The 26,656-nt window shown below is 42.0% G+C and overlaps 1 protein-coding gene across 4 annotated transcripts in view; it reads left to right on the top strand.

The window, feature by feature from the left end:
- Positions 1-24,437, top strand: part of PDGFRA (platelet derived growth factor receptor alpha) — a 71,869-nt gene extending 47,432 nt beyond the window's left edge. For 3 of the 4 annotated variants that reach the window (XM_058192234.1, XM_058192233.1, XM_058192236.1), the window contains exons 16-23: positions 4,698-4,864; positions 6,559-6,668; positions 11,446-11,568; positions 12,881-12,992; positions 16,174-16,273; positions 17,208-17,313; positions 18,874-19,109; positions 19,940-24,437. In XM_058192234.1, coding sequence (XP_058048217.1) covers positions 4,698-4,864; positions 6,559-6,668; positions 11,446-11,568; positions 12,881-12,992; positions 16,174-16,273; positions 17,208-17,313; positions 18,874-19,109; positions 19,940-20,087 — 1,102 coding nt within the window. In that variant the 3' untranslated portion in view covers positions 20,088-24,437. The remainder of the gene's footprint in view (positions 1-4,697; positions 4,865-6,558; positions 6,669-11,445; positions 11,569-12,880; positions 12,993-16,173; positions 16,274-17,207; positions 17,314-18,873; positions 19,110-19,939) is intronic. The other variant, XR_009156230.1, reaches the window with a different exon arrangement.
- Positions 24,438-26,656: the final 2,219 nt, after the last annotated feature.

Below are 26,656 nucleotides of genomic sequence, written 5' to 3'. Positions count from 1 at the left end.
TATTTTGTTTTTTTTCCCACTTTACAGGGCTAATCCTGTAAGGAAGGCAGGAAAGAAACATTCTGGTGTTGTCTCTAGCCTAATCTTTATTGCTCTGCTTACAGAAACTGCCTCTCTGGTTAACCCTTATTACATTGTAACAGCTAAGGCGAAGCGCCCATCGACGTGAGTGATGTTGAGTTGGCCACGCCCACACAGTCACATGACCACATGAGCCACACCTACCCAGCTGGTCATTAGGGCAGAGAACCGGTTGTTAAATTATTTGAATGCCACCACTGCCTTTAGCGTATAGCCATGATGGCCACATGACTACGGAAATTGTCTTTGGACAATCCTGGCTTCCTCGGCGGAGAAACCCCAGAGTCGGACATGATTGGACAGGGAAACCATTTTTATTGAGATGTGAGAGTCATGAGGCTGAGGAAACTACTCCAGAACTTAATAGGGTCCATCCATACAATATGTTCATCATGAACCCTTCTTTGTACTTCCACGTCACACTGAAAATATTTAATATAATGCTTACTTAATAGAGGTAGTCCTCCAATTGCCCCCACAATTGAGCCTAATGTTTATGTTCCTACGTGAGAAATTTGTGAAGTGGGTTTTGCCCAATGGTAAAATCCAAATTTTTTTACTACCGGTTCGGTGGGCGTGGCTTGGTGGGCGTGGTGTGGCTTGGTGGCCGTGGCAGAGGAAGGATACTGCAAAACCTCCATTCCCTCCCCACTCCTGAGGGAAGGATACTGAAAAATCCCCATTCCCTCCCCACTCCTGAGGGAAGGATACTGCAAAATCTCCATTCCCTCCCCACTCCTGAGGGAAGGATACTGAAAAATCCCCATTCCCTCCCCACTCCTGAGGGAAGGATACTGCAAAATCTCCATTCCCTCCCCACTCCTGAGGGAAGGATACTGCAAAATCTCCCTCCCACTCCTGAGGAAGGATACTGAAAATCTCCATTCCCTCCCACTCCTGAGGAAGGATACTGCAAAATCTCCATTCCCTCCCACTCCTGAGGAAGGATACTGCAAAATCCCATTCCCTCCCACTCCTGAGGAAGGATACTGAAAATCCCATTCCCTCCCACTCCTGAGGAAGGATACTGCAAAATCTCCATTCCCTCCCACTCCTGGGAAGGATACTGCAAAATCTCCATTCCTCCCACTCCTGAGGAAGGATACTGAAAATCCCATTCCCTCCCACTCCTGAGGAAGGATACTGCAAAATCTCCATTCCTCCCACTCCTGAGGAAGGATACTGAAAATCCCATTCCCTCCCACTCCTGAGGAAGGATACTGCAAAATCTCCATTCCTCCCACTCCTGAGGAAGGATACTGCAAAATCTCCATTCCTCCCACTCCTGAGGAAGGATACTGCAAAACCTCCATTCCTCCCACTCCTGAGGAAGGATACTGAAAACCTCCATTCCCTCCCACTCCTGAGGAAGGATACTGAAAATCCCATTCCTCCCACTCCAGGGGAAGGATACTGCAAAATCTCCATTCCCTCCCCACTCCTGAGGGAAGGATACTGCAAAATCTCCATTCCCTCCCCACTCCTGAGGGAAGGATACTGCAAAATCTCCATTCCCTCCCCACTCCTGAGGGAAGGATACTGCAAAATCTCCATTCCCTCCCCACTCCTGAGGGAAGGATACTGCAAAACCTCCATTCCCACCCCCACTCTGGGGCCAGCCTGAGGTGGTATTTGCCGGTTCTCCGAACTGCTCAAAATTTCCGCCGCTGGTTCTCCAGAACCTGTCGGAACCTGCTGGATTTCACCCCTGGTTTTGCCTCATTTTACGACCTTTCGTGACACATTTATTAAGTGACTTCCTGCAGCTGTTAAGTTAGTAACACGGTTGTAAGGTGAACCTGGCTTCCTGATTGATTTTGCTTGTCAGAAGGTCACAAAAGTGGATCCATGACCCCGGGACACTGCAACCGTCATAAATATGAGTCAGTTGCCAAGCATCTGAATTTTGATCATGTGACCATGGGGATGCTGCAATGGGTGTAAGTGTGAAAAAGGGTCCTAAGTCACTTTTTTCAGTTCTGTTGTAACTTTGAACAGTCACTAAAAGAAATAGGACGACCTGAAACGAGATTAAAGCTGTTCAGTACTTAGTTTAATTTCTTACATCTAGAGTTAGTTGCAAAACTGGCGAGTGTGAATGCCACAGGAATGGCATTCTAAACTTATTTTATTTTTATTTTTTATTTATTTATTTTTGTCACAACAATATACATAAGCATCGCACAAAATGATTATATAGTATATAAACATATATATGAGGAAATATAAGGAAGTATAAGTATATATATATATATAAGAAAAACAAACAAACAATAGGACAGGAACGGTAGGCACGTTTGTGCGCTTATGCACGCCCCTTATGGTCCTCTTAGGAATGGGGTGAGGTCAATAGTAGAAAGTTTTTGGTTAAAGCTTTTAGGATTATGAGAAGAGACTACAGAGTCAGGTAAAGTATTCCAAGCACTGATGATTCTGTTACAGAAGTCATATTTTCTGCAATCTAGATGGAAGCGGTTAACATTAAGTTTAAATCTATTGGTTGCCCTTGTATTATTGCAATTGAAGCTGAAGTAGTCTTTAACAGGAAGGACATTATAATAGATGATTCTATGAGTTAAACTTAGGTCTTGTCGAAGGCGACGGAATTCTAAGTTTTCTAAACCCAGGATTTCAAGTCTGATGGCATAAGGTATTTTGTTATTTTCAGAGGAGTGGAGAACTCTTCTTGTAAAATATTTCTGGACACGTTCGATTGTATTGATGTCAGAAATGTGGTATGGGTTCCAGACAGGCGAGCTGTATTCAAGAATTGGTCTAGCAAATGTTTTATATGCTCTGGTTAGTAGTGTAGTGTTTTTTGAAAAGAAGCTACGTAAGATTAGGTTTACAACTCTTAGAGCCTTTTTTGCTATGTAGTTGCAGTGGGCTTTGGCACTTAGATCATTTGACATGAAAACTCCAAGGTCTTTAACAGGGTGGGGGTCATCTGCAAGGTAATGTCTATCAAGCATGTACTTAGTGTTTAGGTTCTTTTTTCCAATATGTAAGACTGAGCATTTGCTGGTTGAGATTTGGAGTTGCCAAGTTTTAGACCAAGTTTTAGAGCAAGCGGTTAGAAGATCAAGGTCTTTTTGAATGGTAGATGTATTGTCGGTGGTGTTAAATAGTTTGACATTGTCAGCATTCTTCAGATAACTTCAGATAATTATAACTCAAATAATTATAATTTCAGATTAATAATAACAGCAATATTACCCTTTCACTCCTGTTTTCCAAAAGTTGGTTTGAGGCCACCATTTATGGTATGTCCTAACAGGAATGTTTTATGGTGAGCTCCATAGCTTCTGTTGCGACCCAGGCCCAAGTAGGTAGTAGGAAACTCAGTCAGTGTAAAAACAAACAAACTTTATTAAAACAGCTGAGAATTAATTCATTCTCAGCGTAGTCCAACTAAATTAAAGCAACTTCCTCCCAACACAATTCCTCAGTCCTATCACCAACCTTGGTCCAATTAGGCAAACTGCCAAAGGCCTTTCTTGGCAAAAATTCAGAACACACCGATATGAAACAAATGCAACAAGACAAAGCTATCAATGTTGTTTTCCAGCAAAGAGTCCAAATGCCGTTGCTGGTCTTTTAAGCCTTATGGGAGAGGCCAATCATCTCTTGGCCCTACTCCCGAGTCGTCCTCTTTGCTTGAGCTGCTCTTGCCTTCTGGCAACTCTTCTCATGCATGCATTAGGAAGAGGCTCCTCCTGTTCCTCTGCCTCACTATTGTCAGCCTCTGGAGGCTCTGGAGTTCACACATCACTCCCCGATGGCCCTGGCCCCACCTCTGCCTCTAACACAGAGCCCTCATCTGGGCCTTCCTCAGCCTCCAGGACTGGTCCACGTTCTTCCTCAGCCTCATCGCTGTCTGACTCTGTTGCCAGCTCCGCAGGCTGCTGGCAGACCACAACAGCTTCACTTGGATGGAAGTCTCACAGATTGTTAACCAAGCCATACTTACCACTGCATTGTATGTTGCTAAAACTCACTTCCAAGGCATTGTCTCCTCTTGGGGAAACCTAAATCTGCATGTAATGAATAATATTATGGAAACTTTATGGTGTCTCCTTCATTAGCACAAGGAAAAAAAAACACTTTCTAATGGGATGAAGAAACGCAGGTAGATTTATTGAGTAAGATTTTAAAGAATCAGTGAATCAAGACAACCATTGAAGAGTAATTTTGGGACTAGCCTACAGATTGTGGAAACTTTATTGTGACATCTACAATATCCAACCTTCGCTCCATAATCAACAAATAAGAGTTCAGTATAACAATAGCACTTAGACTTATATTCCACTTCATAGTGCTTTATAGATCCCTCTAAGCGGTTTTCAGAGTCAGCATATTGGCCACCAACAATCTGGGTCCTTATTTTTCCAACCTCGGAAGGATGGAAAACTGAGTCAACTTTCAGCTAGTCAGGATCGAACTGCTGGCAGTCAGCAGAATTAGCCCGCAATACTGCATTCTAACCACTGGGGTCCACCATGGCTATAATAAGTATAATATTATACTTACAAGTGGAAGTATAATAAGTACAGTAAATATTCAGATCTCAATTTGTGCACTGTTCCTTTATATTGCTACTGTGCTTTTAATTCCAGCTATGTCATCCTGTCCTTTGAAAATAACGGCGAATATATGGACATGAAACAAGCAGACACAACCCAGTACGTGCCCATGTTAGAAAGAAAAGACAGGTCAAAGTACTCAGACATCCAGCGATCTTTGTACGACCGCCCTGCTTCATATAAGAAAAAATCCATATTGGGTAAGTCTGCTTATGTGTCTTAGCAGATAAGTAATTTGCAGAATGCCAGATTGATGGTTAGTCAAGGGCCCTATGACCAACTCATCCCTTTTACTGCCCTATTATGTTGAAATCTGATCCCTGGTTTACAGAACGTATCTGCTTTCTCCTTATTTTTGAACTGGATTCTATTCTAGACTCAACTCTATTGGCAGAAGTTTGTCCACCTAAGGCTTTACTGAGTCCAACCAAGTAAATTATATTTTAGGCGTGTTGCAGCTGTCATTTCCCCGAGCGTAATAAGAGCCATGCCGTAGAATCATTGATCCTTTGAGAGTCTTGGGTAACCCCAAATACCAAAGAGCACGAGCCAGCCTAGCAAAGCTAAACCGGGCAAAAAATGGATATATGTCGAAAACAAGTGGATGACTCCATGCCATTTCTAAATGATGGCTTTGGATTTAAACCACATGGGAATAAAGTAACAACAAGCCCTGTAATGTGTAGGTGGTACTCCTTTAATCCTGCAATTTCTAGGAAAAAAATGTCTATAATTAAAGGAGAAATAAAACTATATTTAGTTTTTGGATTTTTTTTTTTAAAAAACGCTTCTCTGTTATTGATGGATACAAACGTAGCTTGTTTTGTTGAAATGTTTTGGAGATATAGTTCTCAGTTCAATGTTATGGAACGACCGAGGAAAAGTGGCTGGGTTTGGTAAAGGGAAACGACAATCTAAGGAAATTATTATAATAACTTCTTAGTCTTTGAGTAAAAATTTTACACAGCAAAAGGGAGTCTTTGTAGTTAAATCAGTTTGCTGGAGATACAGTATTAAAATAAAATAACAGAGTAGGAAGGGACCTTGGAGGTCTTCTAGTCTTACCCCCTGCCCAGGCAAGAAACCCTACACCACTTCAGACAAATGGTTATCCAACATCTTCTTAAAAATTTCCAGTGTTGGAGCATTCACAACTTCTGCAGGCAAGTTGTTCCACTGATTAATTGTTTTAACTGTCAGGAAATTTTTCCTTAGTTCTAAGTTGCTTCTGTCTTTGATTAGTTTCCACCCATTGCTTCTTGCTCTACCCTCAGGTGCTTTGGAGAATAGCTTGATTCCCTCTTCTCTTTGGCAGCCCCTGAGATGGGGAACACTGCTATCATGTCTCCCCTAGTCCTTCTTTTGATTAAACTAGATATACCCAGTTCCTGCAACCGTTCTTCATATGTTTTAGCCTCCAGGCCCCTAATCATCTTTGTTGCTCTTCTCTGCACTCTTTCTAGAGTCTCAGCATCTTTTTTACATCGTGGCGACCAAAACTGAATGCAATATTCCAAGTGTGGCCTTACCAAGGCATTATAAAGTGACATTAACACTTCACGTGATCTGGATTCTATCCCTCTGTTTATGCAGCCCAGAACTGTGTTGGCTTTTTTGGCAGTTGCTGTACACTCATATTTAAATGGTTGTCCACTAGGACTCCAAGATCCCTCTCACAGTCACTACTATTGAGCAAAGTACCACATATACTGTATCTGTGCAGTACCTATTGTCTCCTTCATGTCTCAGAAAGACGCAAACTGTTCAAAAGCCTTTCACTATGATGCTTACCTGAAAGAGACTGATGGAGTGATTCCTCTGGAGTTCAAATTTAACAAAAGAAATTTTCTTTTCATTCCCCACCCCCCACCCCGCCTCCTCTCCATGAAATTAGATGGGAAGAATCTGCTTTCTGATGACAATTCAGAAGGTCTGAGTTTGTTGGATCTGCTAAGCTTCACCTACCAAGTAGCCCGGGGAATGGAATTCCTGGCGTCAAAAAATGTAAGTGGCAAAGCCTGAAGGGCGGTTTCATTTTAAACACAGTTTGCATTTAAGCTTTGCAAAGGTGTCTTATGAAAGGAACAATCAACAGAACGTGCATGATTATTTATATTGTATGGATGATTCGATATTTCCCCACACAGCTGTCCAGTCCAAGTGTCGTGTCCCACTCCTCCGCTGACGGCCGGGTCAGGGAAATCCGAATCAGGTGTGCCTCTGCAGCTCTGCCAAAGTCCTAGCAAAGTCCTCAGGGCAGGCAGGAGACCAGAAAGTGACTTCAGCAAGATATGTTTAGACTTTGCCTGACTCAGAGACTGCCAGAAAGCAGATCCTTTATATAGGCCATGGGTGTGGCTCCATGACTCAGCACTTATCCAGGCCTGCCCCTCCCTTCCTTCTGACGCCGCCGCCTATCAATTCTTCTGAAGCGAGGGTCACTCCAATCGGCAGCTATTGGTAATAAACCTTCCTCAGGCTCACATGCTGTGGAGGAGGGGGAGGGGTCTAGTTGCTCCGTTTGCCTGGGCATGGAGCCAGAGCTGGGGGCTGGAGATACTTGCTCTTCTTCAGCCTGTCTGGGCATGGAGCCAGGGCTGGGGCCGGGAGATGCCCCCTCCTCAGCCTGTCTGGGCATGGAGCCAGGGCTGGGGCCGGGAGGCATGCTAGGACATTCTTCAGCGTTCGGAAGCAGATAAGCAGACCCCGGCTGCGGTGGTGGGATCGGACGAGACACAACACCAAGGTAATCACACGAAAACTCAAATAGCCAATTCTGTCATAAATCCAGTATAACGTATTTCGATCTGAAGTTTCCTATTAAGTCCTAGAAAACAAAGAAAAAAAAATACACTAAAACCATTCCCGAGCAAGAGTTATAACAGGGAAATTATCTAAATCAGGCAATGAGGAAAAAAGACAATTCAGACACAACTGATTCTACATCAGGCAATGGTGGAATTCAATTTTTTTTATTACTGGTTCTGTGGGCATGGCTTGGTGGGCGTGGCAGGGGAAGGACACTGCAAAATCTCCATTCCCTCCCCACTCCTGGGGGAAGCATATTGCAAAATCTCCATTCCCACCCCACTCTGGGGGAAGGATACTGCAAAATCCCCACGCCTGGGGGGAAGAATACTGCACTCCCTCCCCACTCCTGGGGGAAGAATACTGCAAGATCTCCATTCCCTCCCCACTCTGGGGCCAGCCAGAGGTGGGTATTTGCCAGTTCTCCGAACTACTCAACATTTCCACTACCGGTTCTCCAGAACCTGTTAGAACCTGCTGGATTTCACCCCTGACATCACGGGTGTCAAACTTGATTTCATTGAGGGCTGCATCAGGGTTGTGTTTGATCTTGGGGGGCCAGGGTGGGCGTGGCCAGGGTGGGCCATGGCCAGCTCGATTTCACTCATGTCGAGGGCACCTGTGGTGGCCTGAGCGTTCTGCCAGTGAAAACAGTCTCTCGAGCTCTGTTTTGACTGCGACAGCCTCCTGCAACCCTTTGCCAGTGAAAATGGAGCTCAGGAGGGTCGCACGCCGCCCTCCCGAACTCCATTTTCGCTGGCGGAGGCACTATGGCCCAGTCCTTCACTGTTTCCAGGGCAACCCCATGGGCCAGATCTAAGCACCCCGTGGGCCGGATCTGGCCCCCGGGCCTTGAATTTGACACCCCTGCTCTACATGTATCATTACAGTACATAGGGTCTGGGTTTTTGAAAGGGAATGTATTTGTACATTTACATATTGCTTTCTGAAAAATTGGGGCGAGATGAGAAGAAACCGCTTGGTTCTCCTCTGACAAAGACTAGCTTCAAACCCCAATTTTCACCACTTTTAATCAGTTACTTGGGCTTTTTTAAGAGTGGGGATGGGAAAGGGACCCTCTTTCAATTTAACAGCCAACCAGATTTTAAGTAATATACCCCAAGAAGGATTGTCTTCATAGTGATCTTCCTGTGGGGATGATGGTAGGAATTTATCCCTGTCAGCGATTCTTCCCCGAACCTATCCCGTGGCTCTGCTTGCCATTACATATCTTGTGTATAAGTCACAGTTTCTATGTTAGGATCTAGGCAGCTTCAAATTTTCATGTGGTCAAGAAAGTGACTCCATGCCAAAACTGCATGCCAGGTTCAGAAACAAATTCAGCCTGGTTTGCTTACTCTTCTACATTTGATAAAAAAGTTTTATTTCCATTTTCCAATAACCTATTCAATGTACAGTCTCTTATTCAACATTAGTCATTAACTTTCATTTGTTACTTATTCGGACCTGCCCAGCTACTACCTCCTTCCTTAACACAACCTTTCCTCCTCCCTTCTCTACTTTCTTCTACTTTCTTCATCCTTCCTCTCCTTCGCTTTTCTACTTCCTCTCCTCCTTCCCCACTCTTCTCTTCCACCCTTTCTAACCCTCTCTCTTTCCCCTTTCTTCTTCCTCTCCTTTCCCCCTCTTCTACCTCTCTCTTTCCTACCTACTTTCTTCCTTCACTCTCTCCCCTCCCCTCCCTTTCCATTCCCTTCTGAAATGGCAGCTGAGCAGCCCTGATTTCATTTCAAATTATTTCTATTTCTTAATTACATATCTTCAATCATTCCTTTACATTGATCCTTCATCTCCCCCCTCCCCCTCCCGCCCCCCGAGACTTCCCAGAACAAAGTACAGGGTATAAAATTAACAATCATAAATTAAAATACAACATATGTATTTTATTGATGAACTGGAAATACCAATTTAATTGGAAAATTCTGAAGATTTTAGGAGTGGAATGGACTGATATATAATGGACGAAGAAGAATGTACTTTTTTGTTTCTGGAAGGGGAGTTAAGTTTTTAGAGAGAGGAGTGACTATGGATTATGATTTATGTTGTATCTTACTCTTCTACATTTGGAGTATCTATACTCATCCTTCCTCTTCCTTCCCTTAAGTACTACATTGCAATGATCTTTATGCTAAAGCAGATGTGAAATCGAGCAGGTTCTCATAGGTTCTGGAGAACTGGTAGCGGAAATTTTGAGTAGTTCGGAGAACCGGCAAATACCACCTCTGGCTGGCCCCAGAGTGGGGTGGGAATGGGGATTTTGCAATATCCTTTCCCCAGGAGTGGGGTGGGAATGGGGATTTTGCAGTATCTTTCCCCTGCCATGCCCACCAAGCCACACCACACCCACCACGCCACGCCCACAGAACCGCTAGTAAAAAAAATTTGAATTTCACCATTGTGCTAAAGGGATACATTCGAAATGTTAAACGTGGAAAAGACATCTAAGAGGGTATTCCCCACTAAAGTACCCACCTTTAACATTTCAAATGTATAAGATCAGTGCATTGTTGCTCGCTAGCATCAGCCAAGTCCTGCATACTCGTTGGTACCTCGGTACATATCGTTAATTGTCTACGGAGATGCTGAGCCATCCAGGTCATGGTTGTCCCAAAGGTGCTTTTTCAAGAGGCAACTGGACTTTCTGGGTTTTGAAATGTATCTGAATATTAGTTCCTTGTTTTTCTTTGAAGACATTTTGCTTCTCATCCAAGAAGCTCTAACTGGATGGTGGGGGAATGGATGGTGGGGGAATGGCATAGGGCCGGGTTATTTACGGGACCGCCTGCTGCTACCGAATACCTCTCACCGACCCGTGCGCTCTCACAGAGAGGGACTCCTCAGGGTGCCGTCGGCTAGGCAGTGCCGGCTGGCGACGCCCAGGAGAAGGGCCTTCTCTGTGGGGGCTTCCACCCTCTGGAACGAACTTCCCCCAGGACTTCGTCAGCTTCCTGACCTCCGAACCTTCCGCTGTGAGCTTAAGACACATCTATTTATCTGCGCAGGACTGGACTAGATTTTAAAATTTAAATGGGTTTTATTATGTATATTGTTATTTTTAATTATTCGGCCATTTGTAATAAGTTTTTTAACTGATGTTTTATTTTGTATTTATATGTATATTTTTATTTGGCTGTGAACCACCCTGAGTCCCTAGGGAGATAGGGCGGTATAAAAATATGAAAAATAAATAAAAAATAAATAAATAAAATAAATTTATATTCCTTGCAGACAGCTGATCATTTGCATCCTTTTAGAGAGTCGTTGAGACCACTGGAAGCTTATCTCGTCTCACAGTCAGCTGAGTAGTGTTTGCATCTCAAACTGAACCACGAATGGTTCCGGTAGACTGCAGAGCTTTTCTGGATATCCGTTCATATTCCTGCACCATTCAAAGGGTATTCAGCCAAAAGTGCATAGCTAGAAGTCTGTAGAGATTCTCAGTCATCCAGGTCATGGTTGTCCCAAAGGTGCTTTTTCAAGAGGCAACTGGGACGTTCTTCTGCAAATGACCGGCTGTCTGCAAGGAATATAAATCCTTCCATTCCCCCACCATCCAGTCAGAGCAGAAGAAGCTTCTCGGATGAGAAGCAAAACGTCTTCAAAGAAAAACGAGGAAGTCCAGTTGCCTCTTGAAAAAAAGCACCTTTGGATCATCGTTAATTGGGAGGCATGATGAGTACCAAAAATGATGAATATCAAACATTTTTTATTTTTCATAATGTGGTGAGTCACGAAGCAGCTGACACTGGCAAGTTCTAGCTTGTGTGTCAAGTACCAAGCAAACGATGGGCACTGGGACAAAACTTTTGCATCAAAATGTGTTGAATTTGATGAGTTTCAAAGCAGTTGAGTACCAAGATACTGTTGTATTCCGAAGGCATGGTATTATTCTAAAGATGATGTATTATAATATGTCTATATTATTAAAAATATATACTTTTTTTTTTTACAGTGCGTGCACCGTGATCTGGCGGCACGAAATGTCCTCTTAGCCCAAGGAAAAATTGTGAAGATCTGTGACTTTGGGCTAGCAAGAGACATTATGCATGATTCCAACTATGTTTCCAAAGGCAGTGTAGGTATTGTTGTTGTTTTAACATGGGGTGGGTGAAAAGCAAGCCACAGCCCTGAAAAAATGGCCAATTTTGGTGTCTTTGCTACCTACCTACCCACATTCTTGTGGCTTAAAAATCGACTTTAAAGACACCCTGATAGTGAATATTTTGTTTATGAGAACTCTTGCATATTTTCTAACTAGCTGAATACCCATGCTCTGCTACGAAACTATGTGATTGGGCTTGATAAATCGACACTTAAAGCTTGAAAATTAATGAGTAGTTACGACTGGTCTCTCCTCTCCCCTTCTCTCCCTCAGCCTTGCCCCACAGAAGCCTATCCCATTCTATCCCCCTTCTCTCCTTCAGCCTTGCCTTACAGAAATGTCTCCTATCCTATTCCCCTTCTCTCCCTCAGCCTTGCCCTACAGAAGCCTCCCCTATTCTATCCCCTTCTCTCCCTCAGCCTTGCCCCACAGAAGCCTGTCCTATCCTTTCCCCTTCTCTCCCTCAGCCTTGCCCCACAGAAGACTCCCCTAGCCTATCCCCTTCTCTCCCTCAACCTTGTCCCAGAGAATCCTATCCTACCCTGTCCCCCTTCTCTCCCTCAGCCTTGCCCCACAGAAGCCTCCCTTAGCCGATCCCCTTCTCTCCCTCAGCCTTGTCCCACAGAAGCCTCCCCTATCCTATCCCCCTTCTCTCCCTCAGCCTTACCCCACAGAAACCTATCCTACCCTATCCCCCTTCTCTCCCTCAGCCTTGCCCCACAAAAGCCTCCCCTATCCTATCCCCCTTCTCTCCCTCAGCCTTGCCCCAAGAAGCCTCCCCTATCCTATCCCCTTCTCTCCCTCAGCCTTGCCCCACAGAAACCTATCCTATCCTGCCCCCTTCTCTCCCTCAGCCTTGCCCCAAGAAGCCTCCCCTATCCTATCCCCTTCTCTCCCTCAGCCTTGCCCCACAGAAACCTATCCTACCCTGCCCCCTTCTCTCCCTCAGCCCTCCCCTATCCTATCCCCTGCTTGCTCCTGTGAAAGTAAAATTGAAACTGAAACTCCTCCCCTGTTCTTGTGTTTTGCATTTGGAACAGATTTCTTTTCAGGTGGGGAGGGGGAGTAGAACTCCTTAGCATCAGAGCCTGTTAATCATAATATAGGCAATACTAATGCTCTGTTGGTCATTTTGAAAAATCCTTTCTTAGTGAGCACCTAGAAGCCAAGAGGAACACATGTGGCAAATTTCAAGTTTGTAGGCTTTATGGTTCTGGAGATTTGTTGATGATGAGTGAGTGGTATTTCACTGTTTTATACATAGATTAACTTTTTCCTTTTTCAGACCTTTCTTCCAGTGAAATGGATGGCACCTGAAAGCATTTTTGACAACTTGTATACCACATTAAGTGATGTCTGGTCCTATGGCATTCTGTTATGGGAAATATTTTCTCTTGGTAGGTAAACTAATCGTTTGGTGTGTGAAAGCATCGAACCTGATAAATAATTATACATCTGATATATATATATATATATATATATATATTTTCTGAGGTTTTCGCGGGTGTTTGTATGTAGATCTTTGGTTATTCGGGTTTTCTCCCGCGTAAAATTGGAAGTGTCTTGGCGACGTTTCGACGAAGTCTCATTCGTCATCTTCAGGCTTCAGCTTCGTGCTTCTGGGAGCAATGTGTGACTGCAGCTGTTTCTTCCTTTTTAACTGCTAGTGGGGGTTTGAACTGATTGGGTGGGAGCTTGGCTGTGCTCTGATTGGATGGGGTTTTTGTTTTGTTTTTTGGTGCTCTGATTGGATGGGTGTGTGTCCTCTTTGGGTGGGGGCTTGGTTGTGCTCAGATTAGTCTGAGTCCCCCTGCAGCTCATATATATATATGTTTCCTGAGGTTTTCGTGGGTGTTTGTATGCAGGTCTTTGGTTATTCGGGTTTTCTCCCACGTAAAATTGGAAGTGTCTTGGCAACGTTTCAACAAAGTCTCATTCATCATCTTCAGGCTGGTGTTTACTTGCTCCTAGAAGCACGAAGCTCTAAACATCAGCCTGAAGATGACGAATGAGACTTCGTTGAAACGTTGCCAAGACACTTCCAATTTTACGTGGGAGAAAACCCGAATAACCAAAGACATATATATGATAAATATATATATAGGTTGAAACTTTTGTTTAGAGGCATGTTAAGAAAAATTGTTGCAGTATTACTTTTTTTCCCTTTGCCATGAACCTCTGGTACCAGTAGACAACAATAAAAATAACAACATAATATCAGCAAGTATACATTGCTGACAGCGACATTACCGAAAAAATCGCAACCTATAATTTTTCCCAATTTTATAACAAATTATGTGAATTGGCATTTAGAATTCTAATAGGTTAATTTTGTAAATAATATTTATTTCCATGTTCTCCAAATAATTGGATGATGTAATTGGAAATAATAATATTATTATTCCAATAATTGGAAATAATAATTCTGTTTTGGATATTTACTGGCAATGCGTAATAGTTTAACTCAGAGGTCTTCAAACTTTTCAGCTTTAAGACTTGTGGACTTCAACTCCCAGAATTCTCCACCCAGCATAGCTGGCTGGAGAATTCTGGGAGTTGAAATCCACAAGTCTTAAAGCTGACAAGTTTGGAAACCCCTGGTTTAACTGTTATTATTTAATTAAAATAAATTGTGCATCCACATGTTCTTTTAAATAATACATAAACCTCTGTTTCCGGATGTCAGTCAGACACTAGCAGAATATTTTTTGTAAATGGTTTGATGTAGTTATGTGATCAGAAAATAAGAAATGGTCCTGATGTAGGGTTGGTTTTTTTTTTGCAATTCAAACAATAATCTTGATCTTTATTATGATATTAACCCAATATCTAAGATGTTAAAGATTGATTTTCTATTGGGTTTTTCTTTTCATTCTTTCTTTTGTTTAATTAAAGCGAAACAATTCATTTTCAAAAAGCTTTCCCCGAAACGCAGTCCTGCCTGCAGGATTGTGTGCCCTCCACCATCATTCTCGCTCTCAGTCTCCCACCTTATCACCCCTGCCTCAGTGTTGAATGCAGTGATGGCCACAAAAATATGGTCCACCCAGTGATGGGATTCAAGTAATTTAACAACCGGTTCTCTGCCCTAATGGTTTCTTCCAACAACCAGTTTGCCAAACTGCTCAGAAAGTTAACAACCGGTTCTCCCGAAGTGGTGCGAACTGGCTGAATCCCACCACTGGGTCCACCCTATAATAAGTAGAGGGATTCATACGTTATGCTAAACCAATAACTCCAATTTTGCTTTATGCCATAGAATGAGTTTATTGCTGGATTACAAGACATTAATAAATAATATGTTTTCCGACATATTTGGATATCTTTTTAAAATCCTCCCCCCCCCTTTTTTTTTTTTTGCAATTGCCCATCTTTAACCAGGGATTCATATGTACAATTATAGACTGCAAAATATTTAGACTGATGATATCCAGTCTTTTAAATCTCCACCTAGACCGAGTAGGTTGCACAGTGGTTAGAATACAGCATTGCAGGCTAAACTCTGCCACCTGCCAGCAGTTCGAGCCTGACTGGCTCAAGGTTGACTCCTTAGCCTTCCATCCTTCCGAGGTCGGTAAAATGAGGACCTAGATTGTTGGGGGCCATATGCTGTAAACCGCTTAAATAGGGCTGTAAAAGCACTATGAAGCGGTATATAAGTGCTAATGGTATTGTTACAAAGCACATATTTATGAAGGAGATGTAGCTTGTTTAGAAGTCTTGCAGCTGTTGAAGTTATGCTTGAAGGATGTGACCAGATCATTACTTCATCTTGACTTACCCGCTTCCTAAAATTTGTGTGTGTCTCCGTCAGTGGTGGGTTTCAAAAAATATTACTACCGGTTCTGTGGGTGTGGCTTGGTGGGCTTGGCATGGCATGGCTTGGTGGGCATGGCTTTTTGGGCGTGGCATGGGAAAGATACTGCAAAATCCCCATTTCCTCCCCAATCCAGGGGAAGGTTACTGCAAAATCCCCATTTCCTCCCCAATCCAGGGGAAAGATACTGTAAAATCTCCATTCCCTCCCCAATCCAGGGGAAGGATACTGCAAAATCCCCATTTCCTCCCCAATCCAGGGGAAGGATACTGCAAAATCCCCATTTCCTCCCCAATCCAGGGGAAGGATACTGCAAAATCCCCATTTCCTCCCCAATCCAGGGGAAAGATACTGTAAAATCCCCATTTCCTCCCCAATCCAGGGGAAAGATACTGAAAAAATCCCCATTTCCTCCTGATCAGCTGGGACTTGGGAGGCAGAGAATAGATCAGTGTGGGGACGGTCAGAATTTTTACTACCGGTTCTCCGAACTACTCAAAATTTCCACTACCGGTTCTCCAGTACCTGGTCAGAACCTGCTGAAACCCACCTCTGGTCTCCATGTGTGTGTGTGTGTGTGTGTGTGTGTGTGTGTGTGTGTGTGTGTGTGTGTGTGTATGGTAATTCTTGGACTCTTGGTTTTTAATGTATGTTGAGCCAGTCAAATTTTGTACAGCTTTGTAAGAATAAAAAGATGGATTTGGGGGAGCTGCTTCTTGAGTCAGAAAATGGGATGTCAACTTTCTGCTTTTGTTTTCCAGGGGGGACCCCATACCCGGGCATGATGGTTGACTCCACCTTCTATAATAAAATAAAAAGTGGCTATCGGATGACAAAACCAGATCATGCCACCTGTGAGGTGTATGTATTCACTCGCATCTTCTTTCTCTGCTGGCATGTAATCGGGATTAAATGTTCTCAGCTTGGTGTCCTTTTCATCATTCCGTCCAAAATGCTTCCAGGCTGAGCAATTTGCACTAGACCTCTAGCTATTATTGATCGGCCTGTCTTCTGCAATATTGCTTCTCCTAAAAAAACAAAACAAAACCCAGTGTTGTGCTTTAAGAAAAAGATGCTTTGATAAAACAATTAGGTAATAAATTAACACATTATCATGAATTTCCTAGGATACTTAAAAATATAAAGGGGTATACACAGGGGTGGGCTTCAGATCCTTTAGCAATAGGTTCACTGCCCCATTGCTGGGTAGGCGTGGCCATAGTGGGCATGGCCTAGTCAGTCGCCTGCACCACAGCATTGGGGGGAGGGCATTTTTCACCCTCCCAAAGTTCCGGAGGCTTTCTTCGAGCCTCCGGGAGGGCGAAAACTGCTTCCCCTGGGGTCCAGAGGCCCTCCAGAGGCTGGAAGCAGGCCTGTTTCCAGACTTCTGGATCTTCCAGGAGGCCTGGTTTTTTTGCCCTCCCAGACCCTCCACATGGCCCCTGCACTTACCTGGAGTGATGAATGGGCTGCATGGAGACTCCTGGGAGGGGCAGGGTAGGTGTGGCCAGCCAGGGGTGGCATTTGGGGGTTTACCGAACCCCGGTGATCCTTGGATAGAAAATTGCCCGAACCCTGCCGAACCCCTAGGAGCCCACCCCTGGATATATAATGTAGTGGAAAATGAAAGTTGATAGGTGATTCAATGTTGGTTTTATTGAGATGCACTTATGTCATTAGGTGAGAAGCCTACCATGAGTGGCTTTCTTCCCATTTTTCACCAGCCTTGTATCTTGTCAACAATTGACTTATGAACTTTCCCAATCACAGATATTTTCTTCCATCTGGTTCCCAGGTATGACATCATGGTAAAATGCTGGAATAGTGAACCTGAAAAGAGACCTTCATTTTACCACTTGAGTGAAATAGTTGAGAGTCTGCTGCCTGGTGAATACAAGAAGGTTAGTCTTTTCAGAAAACGGATGTTGCTTTTAGGGTTTTTGTTAGAAATTCTGTTTATATAAAGCCCCACACAGAGCTAACAAAAGAATACAGTCACCCTGTGCTTTACTGCTCAACTATTTAACTGTAATAGGAAACAGGAAACTCCATTTAGAACAAAAGAGGATAGAGTATATAGACCATACATCCAAACATGTAAATACTACCATCTACTGGCTGAATACTAATATTCCAGCAATGAATTCCATCAATTTAAAAAAATACGTTTCTTTATTGAAGAATTATGGGTTTTAAAATTGTATTCTAGAGAAAGATGGCAATGTGAAGATAAAAAGTTGAGATGCCTGGGACAAACCTGACAAATGTTATTGTTGGATGGGCAACTTACATGCTTTTAGGCTCCCTTTCATTGCAGATTGTCTAGCTTGTGTCACTTCTAAAAGACAGAAGATCCATCACATAGCAGATCCTGGAAAATCTGTTGACATTAATAGATTGTTTGGTTCCTCATTGTCGTTATGGACAATAATTTTAGTTTTAATACTTCAGGTTTCCAAATCTGTTGAGCCACCTTTGATTTCCAATTAAGTTCTTGACAATATCAGAAAAAGGTGTTGCTGCTACCTTGCTATCCTTCCATTTGTGCAGGGTCATCACAGCCATTTGTGCTGCAGGGGCTTCAGTTAACACAACCACTATTCTCATAAAAAATGTTATTCATGTCTGGAATTATTTTTTTTAAAAAACACAAATTCCTTGTGTGTCCAATAAAGAATTCTATTCTATTCTATTCTATTCTGTTCTGTTCTGTTCTGTTCTATTCTATTCTATTCTATTCTATTCTATTCTATTCTATTCTATTCTATTCTTCATTCCATTATCTTATTCTACTCTATTCTATTCTATTCTACTCTACTCTACTCTACTCTACTCTACTCTACTCTACTCTATTCTATTCTATTCTATTCTATTCTTCATTCCATTATTCTATTCTGTTCTGTTCTGTTCTGTTCTGTTCTGCTCTGCTCTGCTCTGCTCTGCTCTGCTCTACTCTACTCTACTCTACTCTACTCTACTCTATTCTATTCTATTCTATTCTATTCTATTCTATTCTATTCTATTCTATTCTATTCTATTCTATTCAATTCTATATTCCACTATTCTATTCTATTCTATTCTATTCTATTCTATTCTATTCTATTCTATTCTATTCTATTCTATTCTATTCTTCATTCCATTATTCTATTCTATTCTATTCTATTCTATTCTATTCTATTCTATTCTATTCTATTCTATTCTATTCTATTCTTCATTCCATTATTCTATCCTATCCTATCCTATCCTATCCTATCCTATCCTATCCTATCCTATCCTATCCTATCCTATCCTATCCTATCCTATCCTATCCTATATGTGAAGCATAATCCTTGAATGGCGAAAGGAAACCTTATTGCACATAGATTAGGTTTTACAGAGAAGGAAGGCGGATAAAGCTGTAGGACAATAAGGATTTAATGTTCTAGGCTTCTAAGCATGTTTTTTCCAATTTTTCCCCCCAGAGTTATGATAGAATTCACCTGGACTTCTTAAAGAGTGATCATCCTGCCGTCACACGTATGAGAGTGGACTGCGATAATTCATATATTGGTGTCACTTACAAGAATGAGGACAAAATGAAGGACAGGGAGAGTGGATTTGACGAACAGAGACTCAGTGCAGACAGTGGCTATATAATCCCACTGCCTGATATTGACCCTGTATCAGAAGATGAACTGGGAAAAAGGAACAGGCACAGGTAAAATTAGAAGGGACTCAGGGGTGAAATGCTCCCGGTTTGGTCCGGATCGGCCAATCCGGTAGCGATGGTGGCGGGTGGTTCAGAGAACCAATAGCAAAAATCCCTGCCCCCCCAATGCCCCGTCGCCTGCTTCCCCACTTGCTGCTTCTTTTTAAAAATGCTTTTAAAAGGTAAAAAAAGAGGCTCTGATGATCATAGCTGAGCCACACAATTATCAGAGCCTTTTTTTTTTACTTTTAAAAACATTTTTTCAACAATCTATTCTGCCGCACATGCGCAGCCAGCAAACTGGTAGTAATCCGGTTCAGATTTCACCACTGACTTTATCAGTTTTGGTCATGTGAGGAAGTACAGTCGCCTTAGCTCTGTAGTTCCAGTAACTAACTCATTTTTATTGGTATTTTCAAACTATAAATATAGCAATAGCACTTGGATTTATATACCACTTCATAATGCTTTACAGCACTGAAAGGTTTACAGAGTCAGCATATTGTTGACTCCGTCAACAATCTGGGCCCTCATTTTACTAACCTCGGAAGGGTGGAAGGCTGAATCAAGCTTGAGCCGGTCAGGATCGAACTCCTGGCAGTGGGCAGAGTTAGTCTGAAGTACTACATTCTAACCACTGCACACTCTTTGCATTCTAGACTTTCTGTGGCCACTACATACAACTGAACAAGGGTTTTAAGTGTTGTACACGGCCCAGTTTCTTGTGAGATGCATGGCCATACAAATACGATAAACGGACAAACAGATAAGTAAAGTGTTTTCTGCAATGGTTTGTTTTCTTCCTAACTTTTTTCCCCCCTTCTGGTGTTCTTATGCAGTTCTCAGACGTCTGAGGAAAGTGCTATCGAAACTGGATCCAGCAGTTCTACGTTTGTGAAGCGAGAAGACGAAACCATCGATGATATTGACATTATCGATGACATTGGCATGGATCCCTCAGAACTCGTTGAGGACAGCTTCCTGTAACTCTGGAAAGTAGAGTGGACTATTTTTTTTTTGAGCTGTGTAAAACAAAAGAGAGAGGAAGATCAAGATATAACCCGTGAACTTCCAATTCGGTCAGGAAAACCACTCCAAAACAGAAGACCTGCCAATGCTCGTGTCTCCACAAGTGGTCACAGAATCTCCCTTGGTTACTGAAAGACTTTGAAAAGCCAGTTTTTAAGCATCTCTCTTCCTTGAAATATTCCATAGTAGCAGTTCAGTCTTGTTTGCTGTTTCAGTAGATGGATGAATAAAGGAAAAAGGCCACGGAAACAGTCAGTTTGTGTTTCAAGGGCATTCATAACTCAGACGGATAAAATTTCTACTACGGTGAATCGATGTCAGTGTGATTGTATAAATACCTGTTCCTACCAGGATATTTTTTTTTAATTTTTTTTTTTTAAAAGAAGACCACTTAAGACTTTGGCATTTTTTTTTACTTCCTTAAGTTTATATAAGCTGCTGGTGGATTATCACCTGAGATGAATGACATATCGAAAAGAAACCACTTTGGAAAAGCATGAAATGGATTAACACTAAGTAACGTTTTATTTTTTACAGATAATGCAAACAAAAAGGGAACGGCAGGTATTTCCAAAATATATTCAATAGCTTATTAAATCGAACGAGATTTTTCCACCCCCATAACCATAGAAGAATAGTTCTTTTATCTACTGTTCTCAGTATTACTGAGTATAGTTTATAACTACTTCTTGTCCTTTGTTAAAACGCAGTACTTAAGTCACTACTAACAAACTAAATCATTTTAGGGTTTAAATATTTACACAAAAGGCTCTTCTATTTGACTGTTTTGGTAAATGAAACTTTAGTTTAGGAAGTAGGATTAGAAAGTGTTTTCTAAGGGGTCTAGATATTAATTTGCCTTCCTTGGCAGAAGAGCTTTCTTAATACAGTGGCTAACATGCTGGTAAGTCTTCACTAGCACAAACTGATTTTGCAGAATATAGAAATCCGAAAGGTATTTTTTTAATAAATGTAATACATTTACAATCAAATTATTGTACAGTAGAAATAGGTGACCAATTAATAAGGCTGCTTGGAGCATTGAAGAATGATGGTACACATTTAAAAGGGTTTTTTTTTTTGTGGGGTGGGGACCAGGGGGGTGGTATACCTGTGACTTGGATGATTGGATACACCAACTGATCTTTCTGAAAAAGTTTTTTTTTTTCTGAGCCTGAAATTTCCAGTTGCGTAGCTACTTTGGTGCAAAAAATGTTTTTCTTCTAAAGAAATTTTCCTACGAAAATTAGCAAGTTTTTATCCCCCTGCAATTTCTCCGATGGGCATTGAATCAAAAGTCAAAGCTTTTCCGTGCATGCAGTATACTTAAAGCACAGATCTGCCTAACTTCTGTAGATTAAGTGGAAGTATGCCGCTGCATTTGTAAAATGTCAGTCAGGTAGCATTAATTCTTCTTTTTATATATTCTGAGATAGGTTTTAATATTACTCTTTTCTTAATCTGCCTTTTTAATACGTGTGATAGAGTGTCAAATTATTGTGTGATTTATAGTGGAATCCTATTCACGTCTACTTAAAACGTAAGCCCCAATCAGTGTTTTGGCTTACTTCCAGATCGGTGCATATAAGGATTGTAGCTTTTAGGCTGTGATTTTGTCAGAAGGTCTGTGGAAATAATAAACTGGAACCGGTCCTTATAAATAAAGACTGGGAGCGTATGGTGCACTAGAGACAAACTCACATCATTACAGAAAATCCAGTCTGGAGTTTTGCAAAGAGAAAAATAAGAAGGTGAACTTGCTTAGAAGAATCTGCTCTTGGTTCTGAAAGCCAAGTTGCATGCAAGTCTATATGTGCAATTTTCTGGATTGGTTCAATGGTGGAAGCAAAAAACAAACAAACAAACAAAAACAACAACCCCCAACCCCCCAAACAAAACTTGGCATGTTGCGAGAGGCATTTGGCACACAATTATACTCACCGCAAAGCTCCAACTCAATAAATGGAGCAGAGACTGGGCATTAAGAACATGTTGCCCGTGTGGTAAAGGCTTGAAGGATCTCCTATGGAATCTGTGTTCCCCAAATACTCTTAATGATCCTGCAAAGGTCTCAGAGAGACGATTGCTTGGAGCAACATGTCAATCGCTTCTCTGGCTAGAATTTATGACAGTAAAGAGCAGCATATAAAGAAGGCCTTGAGTTGGCAAGGTTGTTTTAGAGACAGTGTTTCTAAACGCTAAGTTTAGCTTAGCTTAGTTTACGCTAAGCTCTGTGCTTGGTCCTTGGGCTGAGAAGCGTCCCTTCAGACCTTATCTACGAGGTGAAGGAGTGCTTTGGGTCATCTCAATGACGATTCAGCAACGCAACCGCCCTCGCTTGATTCTGAAGGTCATCTGAAATGCCAGATGATGTTTTAGTTTAGTGGAATAAATGGTCTCGCCAAACAGAAAGCACGATTCAGCCAACGTTAAGTTCTTGTAAGATGCCCATGATATTCTCAGTCATCCAGGTCAAAATTGTCCCAAGGGTGCTTTTTGAGGAGGTAACTGGACTTTCTTGTTTTTCTTTGAAGACGTTTCGCTTCTCATCCAAGAAGATTCTTCAGCTCTGAAGAAGCAGTCCAAGTTGTCTCTTGGAAAAAAAAGGAACATTCTTGAAAGATGTTGAATTTCAACAAATGATAGTGAGCTGCATTCTCCAATAGCAATCCAAGAGATTCCAGTGAGCTTTTTTGTGGCTGATGTAACAATAAATATTTCATTGTATATTGTTCTGGATATGCCCAACATCACTGCACCAAATAAGTAAACCCAAATTTTCTAGTGATCTACCACTATTTCTCTCTGGGCCAGTCTAATTGATTACAAGTGGGCTGAGATCAGATGCAGACTCCCAATATCTCATTTAGCATGTTACCTTCATCAAGTGTTCTCATCCCACTGGGCAGAAAAGTAGGATAGAAAATTTATAAATAGCAAAAAATATATTATTTGGGGCTGTTTATCTTCCATCAGCCTTCGTGTTTCACCCAGCGTTAAATGGAGGACAATATTCTTGCCTTGTTGACGGTAATAGTCTCGCCTTTCTTTTGGATCTCACAAAACGTGCCCTACTCCACAAGATGCACATAGTTTGCTATTTTGCGGACAAATCACCTTGCCTCCCACATCCTATGAAGTAGCATCTCGCCTACATGGGCTCAGAAGGTGCACAGGATCAGATCTGGTTAATATGCAGAATCGGGGACTGCCATAAAATACTGGGAATGTAGGATAGACTGACAAGTACAAAAAAAATTAAATATATCCCTGGTTGAAGCCAACAGTGAACTAATTGTGTGCCATAAAGCTACATAAATGTGTCTTAGTTCCTTGTTGCCTTACAGTGAAAATTGTAATGCATACTATACTGTTGCATTACAATGTTTTTTGCTCTCCCTTGCTTGCTATGCTTCACGCCTTTGGGACCAATACTTGTTATGGGACCAAGATTTAGATATGGACCAAAATCTTTCTTCTCGTCGTAATCTTCTGAAAATTATAGCTCCAGATACAGCAACGGACTGCACATTCAAAAGAAAAACTTAAGTCAACCTCAACCCAAGAGCTACTTTATGCAGTTAGATTGCAATCCTATGTGATGGCAAGCTCCACGGAATTAAATGGAGCTATTTTTATTTTTTTTAGCTGATGTATTTAGGATTGCACTGGATTTTAATAATAATAGTGGCAGATGAAAATCACCTAGTTTCTACATTATGGTTACTAGTTTCTACATTATGGCTCAGATTCAAGAAGCATTCACAAAACAATAATAATAAATGCCCAGTTTCTGTCTGTTCCATATACACATGACAATCAAATCTGCCTGTGAAACACAACGTTTTTGGTTAGAATGGCGGACCTATTCGTTAAAATGTTGTCTGCAATTATACAAAACAGTCCTATGATATAATGAAGGACATAAGATAAGGTGATGTTATACATCAATATGTATATATGTATTTTTATATCAATTTTGAGGAGTACAAAACATTTATGACAAGCTGTATCACTGCCTTTGTTAATGATTTTTTTTTTTTTACTGTGATATATTCCACAGGCATGCTAACTGTTGCACTTTTAAATGTCCAAAATTTATATTTTAGATAAGGAATGATAAGGAAAAGAGTGTGCTGAGTGGTAGTTTTGGGAAATGTTTGGGAAGAAGAAGCTGGAAGAGTGACTAAAGGTACAAAATGTAATTCAAATGCCCCTTTTCTTATTTTTGGTGTCTTTAAGAACATGTAAATTAAGATCTTTATATTTCAATAAATGATATATATATATATATATAATTTAAAAATACTTCAGAAGTTTTTATTCTTACTCAAAGCAATCCGCTGTTTCCTCCAGGCAGGTGCTAAACATGATTCAATTCACCTTATTTATTCTAAGTAGCAGTCATTTCTAATACAGTTAGTCCTTGACTTACAGCAGTTCATTTAGTGACCATTCAAAGTTACAAAACGGCGCTGGGGAAAAAAAAGACCTATGGCTATTTTTATACCTACGACATTCCAACATCCCGATGGTCACGTGATCAAAATTCAGACGCTTGGGAACTGACTCACATTTATGACGGTTGCCGTGTCCCGGGGTCATGTGATCCCCTTTTGCGACCTTCTGACAAGCAACGTCAATGAGGGAAGCCAGATTCACCTAACAACTATGTCACTGACTTAACAACTTCAGCGATTCACCTAACAACTGCGGCAAGAAAAGTCGTAAAAAGGGGGCAAAACCACACTTAGCAAATGTCTCACTTAGCAACAGAAATGTTGGGCTCAATTGTGGTCATAAGTGCAGTATCAAATGGCTTCACTTTGAACAACCTGTGCACTCAGAGACAAATCTTATGATTGATGTGACATTCCCCAAGGAATCTATCTATCTATCTATCTATCTATCTATCTATCTATCTATCTATCTATCTATCTATCTATCTATCTATCTAGGGCTGATAGTTGGAAGTTAGGACGTATCTATCTTGGGGCTACTTATGACCCAGATTCAAAATTCCCATGGTCATCTCCCCCCTCCTCCATAGTCATGTAACTGAACTTTGGGCTCTTGGCAACATGGCTGTTGTGCCTCGCTCGCCCCCCTCTCCACAGCCGAGCCCCTCTCGTCTCCTGCCTGCTCTGAGAACTCTGACAGAACTTTGGCAAAGCTGCAGAGGCACGCTTGATACGGACTTCCCCGACCCGGCCGTCAGAGGAGGAGTGGGACACGACAATGGCTGCCTTAATGGGTCTTTGTAGAGGAGTGGTTCTCAACCTTTATAGTGCTGCAACCCCTTTAATACAATTCCCCACGATGTGGCGACCCCAACCGTAAAATTATTTTCGTTTTGAATTTATTGTGCCTGAAGCCGTATTGGCTAGCGATCTGAACTGCTTGCGATTGCCTTGAGGACGGAGGCATTAAAGCGGAGACTCCTCCCCTATTAAGTTTATCCCGCCTGAAGCCAGATTAGGCTAGCAATTGGGAGTGATTGCAGCTGGCTTGAGAGGGAGACATCAGAGCAAAGATTTCTCTCTTTTTTAATTGATCGCACCTGAAGCCGAATTCGGCTAGCGATTTGAAGAGCCTGTAGCTGGCTTGTGGAGTCAACCATTGGAGCGCGAGTCTTCAACTCGCAAGTATACTTCCTATATTTCCGATGGTCTTAGGCGACCCCTGGCAAATCGTCATTCGACCCCCAACGGGGTCGCGACCCACAGGTTGAGAACAGCTGTTGTAGAGTCTTGTAAACGTGTGACCATGTTTGATGACAGTTTTGTTGAAAACCGGCACTTCCAGTTTTTGGCAAACTGTGCCCATCATGAACCATTGGTTCAACTTAACAACCGTGGCTTCTGCTTAACAACCACTGCAGCCACTTTATGATGACCTGTTTTACGATGGTCACAACTTACATGGGTTGGCTCCTTGACCGCCATAAGCGAAGGATTACCTGCACTTATGTATTTATATTTCAGCCTTCAGTATGACGACTCTTGAAGCCAAAAAACAATATGAGCTGCGTTGTACTCCAGACGGGGTTTTACAGAGTCTGGTAAAACAGCATTTATCATCTATATCGGGGGTGTCACACACAAGGTCTGCCTGTGATGTGGCCTACCTGAAAATGTAAGGGGCCGGCCCGACTCGCTTTGGCCCGGTCTACCCAATGCGAAGAGGAAACGTTGGGCCAGTGTGACTTCAGCCTGGTCTACCCAATGAGAAAAGGAAACATGCTAGCAGTTTGGGGAGTGGCATCAATCTGGCCACGCCCACCCAGTTGGCCACACCCACCCAGTCAGCCACACCCAGTGAGTGGCATCAAGCTGGCCACACCCACCCAGTTGACCACAACCCACCCAGTTTATTTATTTATTTATTTATTTTGTCACAACAATATAGGTAGGTATCATACAAAAAGATTATATAGTAAATAAACACATATATGGGTAAATATAAGGAGGTATAAGCATATATATAGGAAGGAGAAAAGAAAAAACAATAGGACAGGAACGGTAGGC

The sequence above is a fragment of the Ahaetulla prasina genome, chromosome 8, assembly GCF_028640845.1.
Source record: "Ahaetulla prasina isolate Xishuangbanna chromosome 8, ASM2864084v1, whole genome shotgun sequence".
In the NCBI taxonomy this organism is placed as follows: domain Eukaryota; kingdom Metazoa; phylum Chordata; class Lepidosauria; order Squamata; family Colubridae; genus Ahaetulla; species Ahaetulla prasina.
Note: the sequence above shows the minus strand (reverse complement) of the source record. Positions and strands in the feature narration are given on the sequence as shown.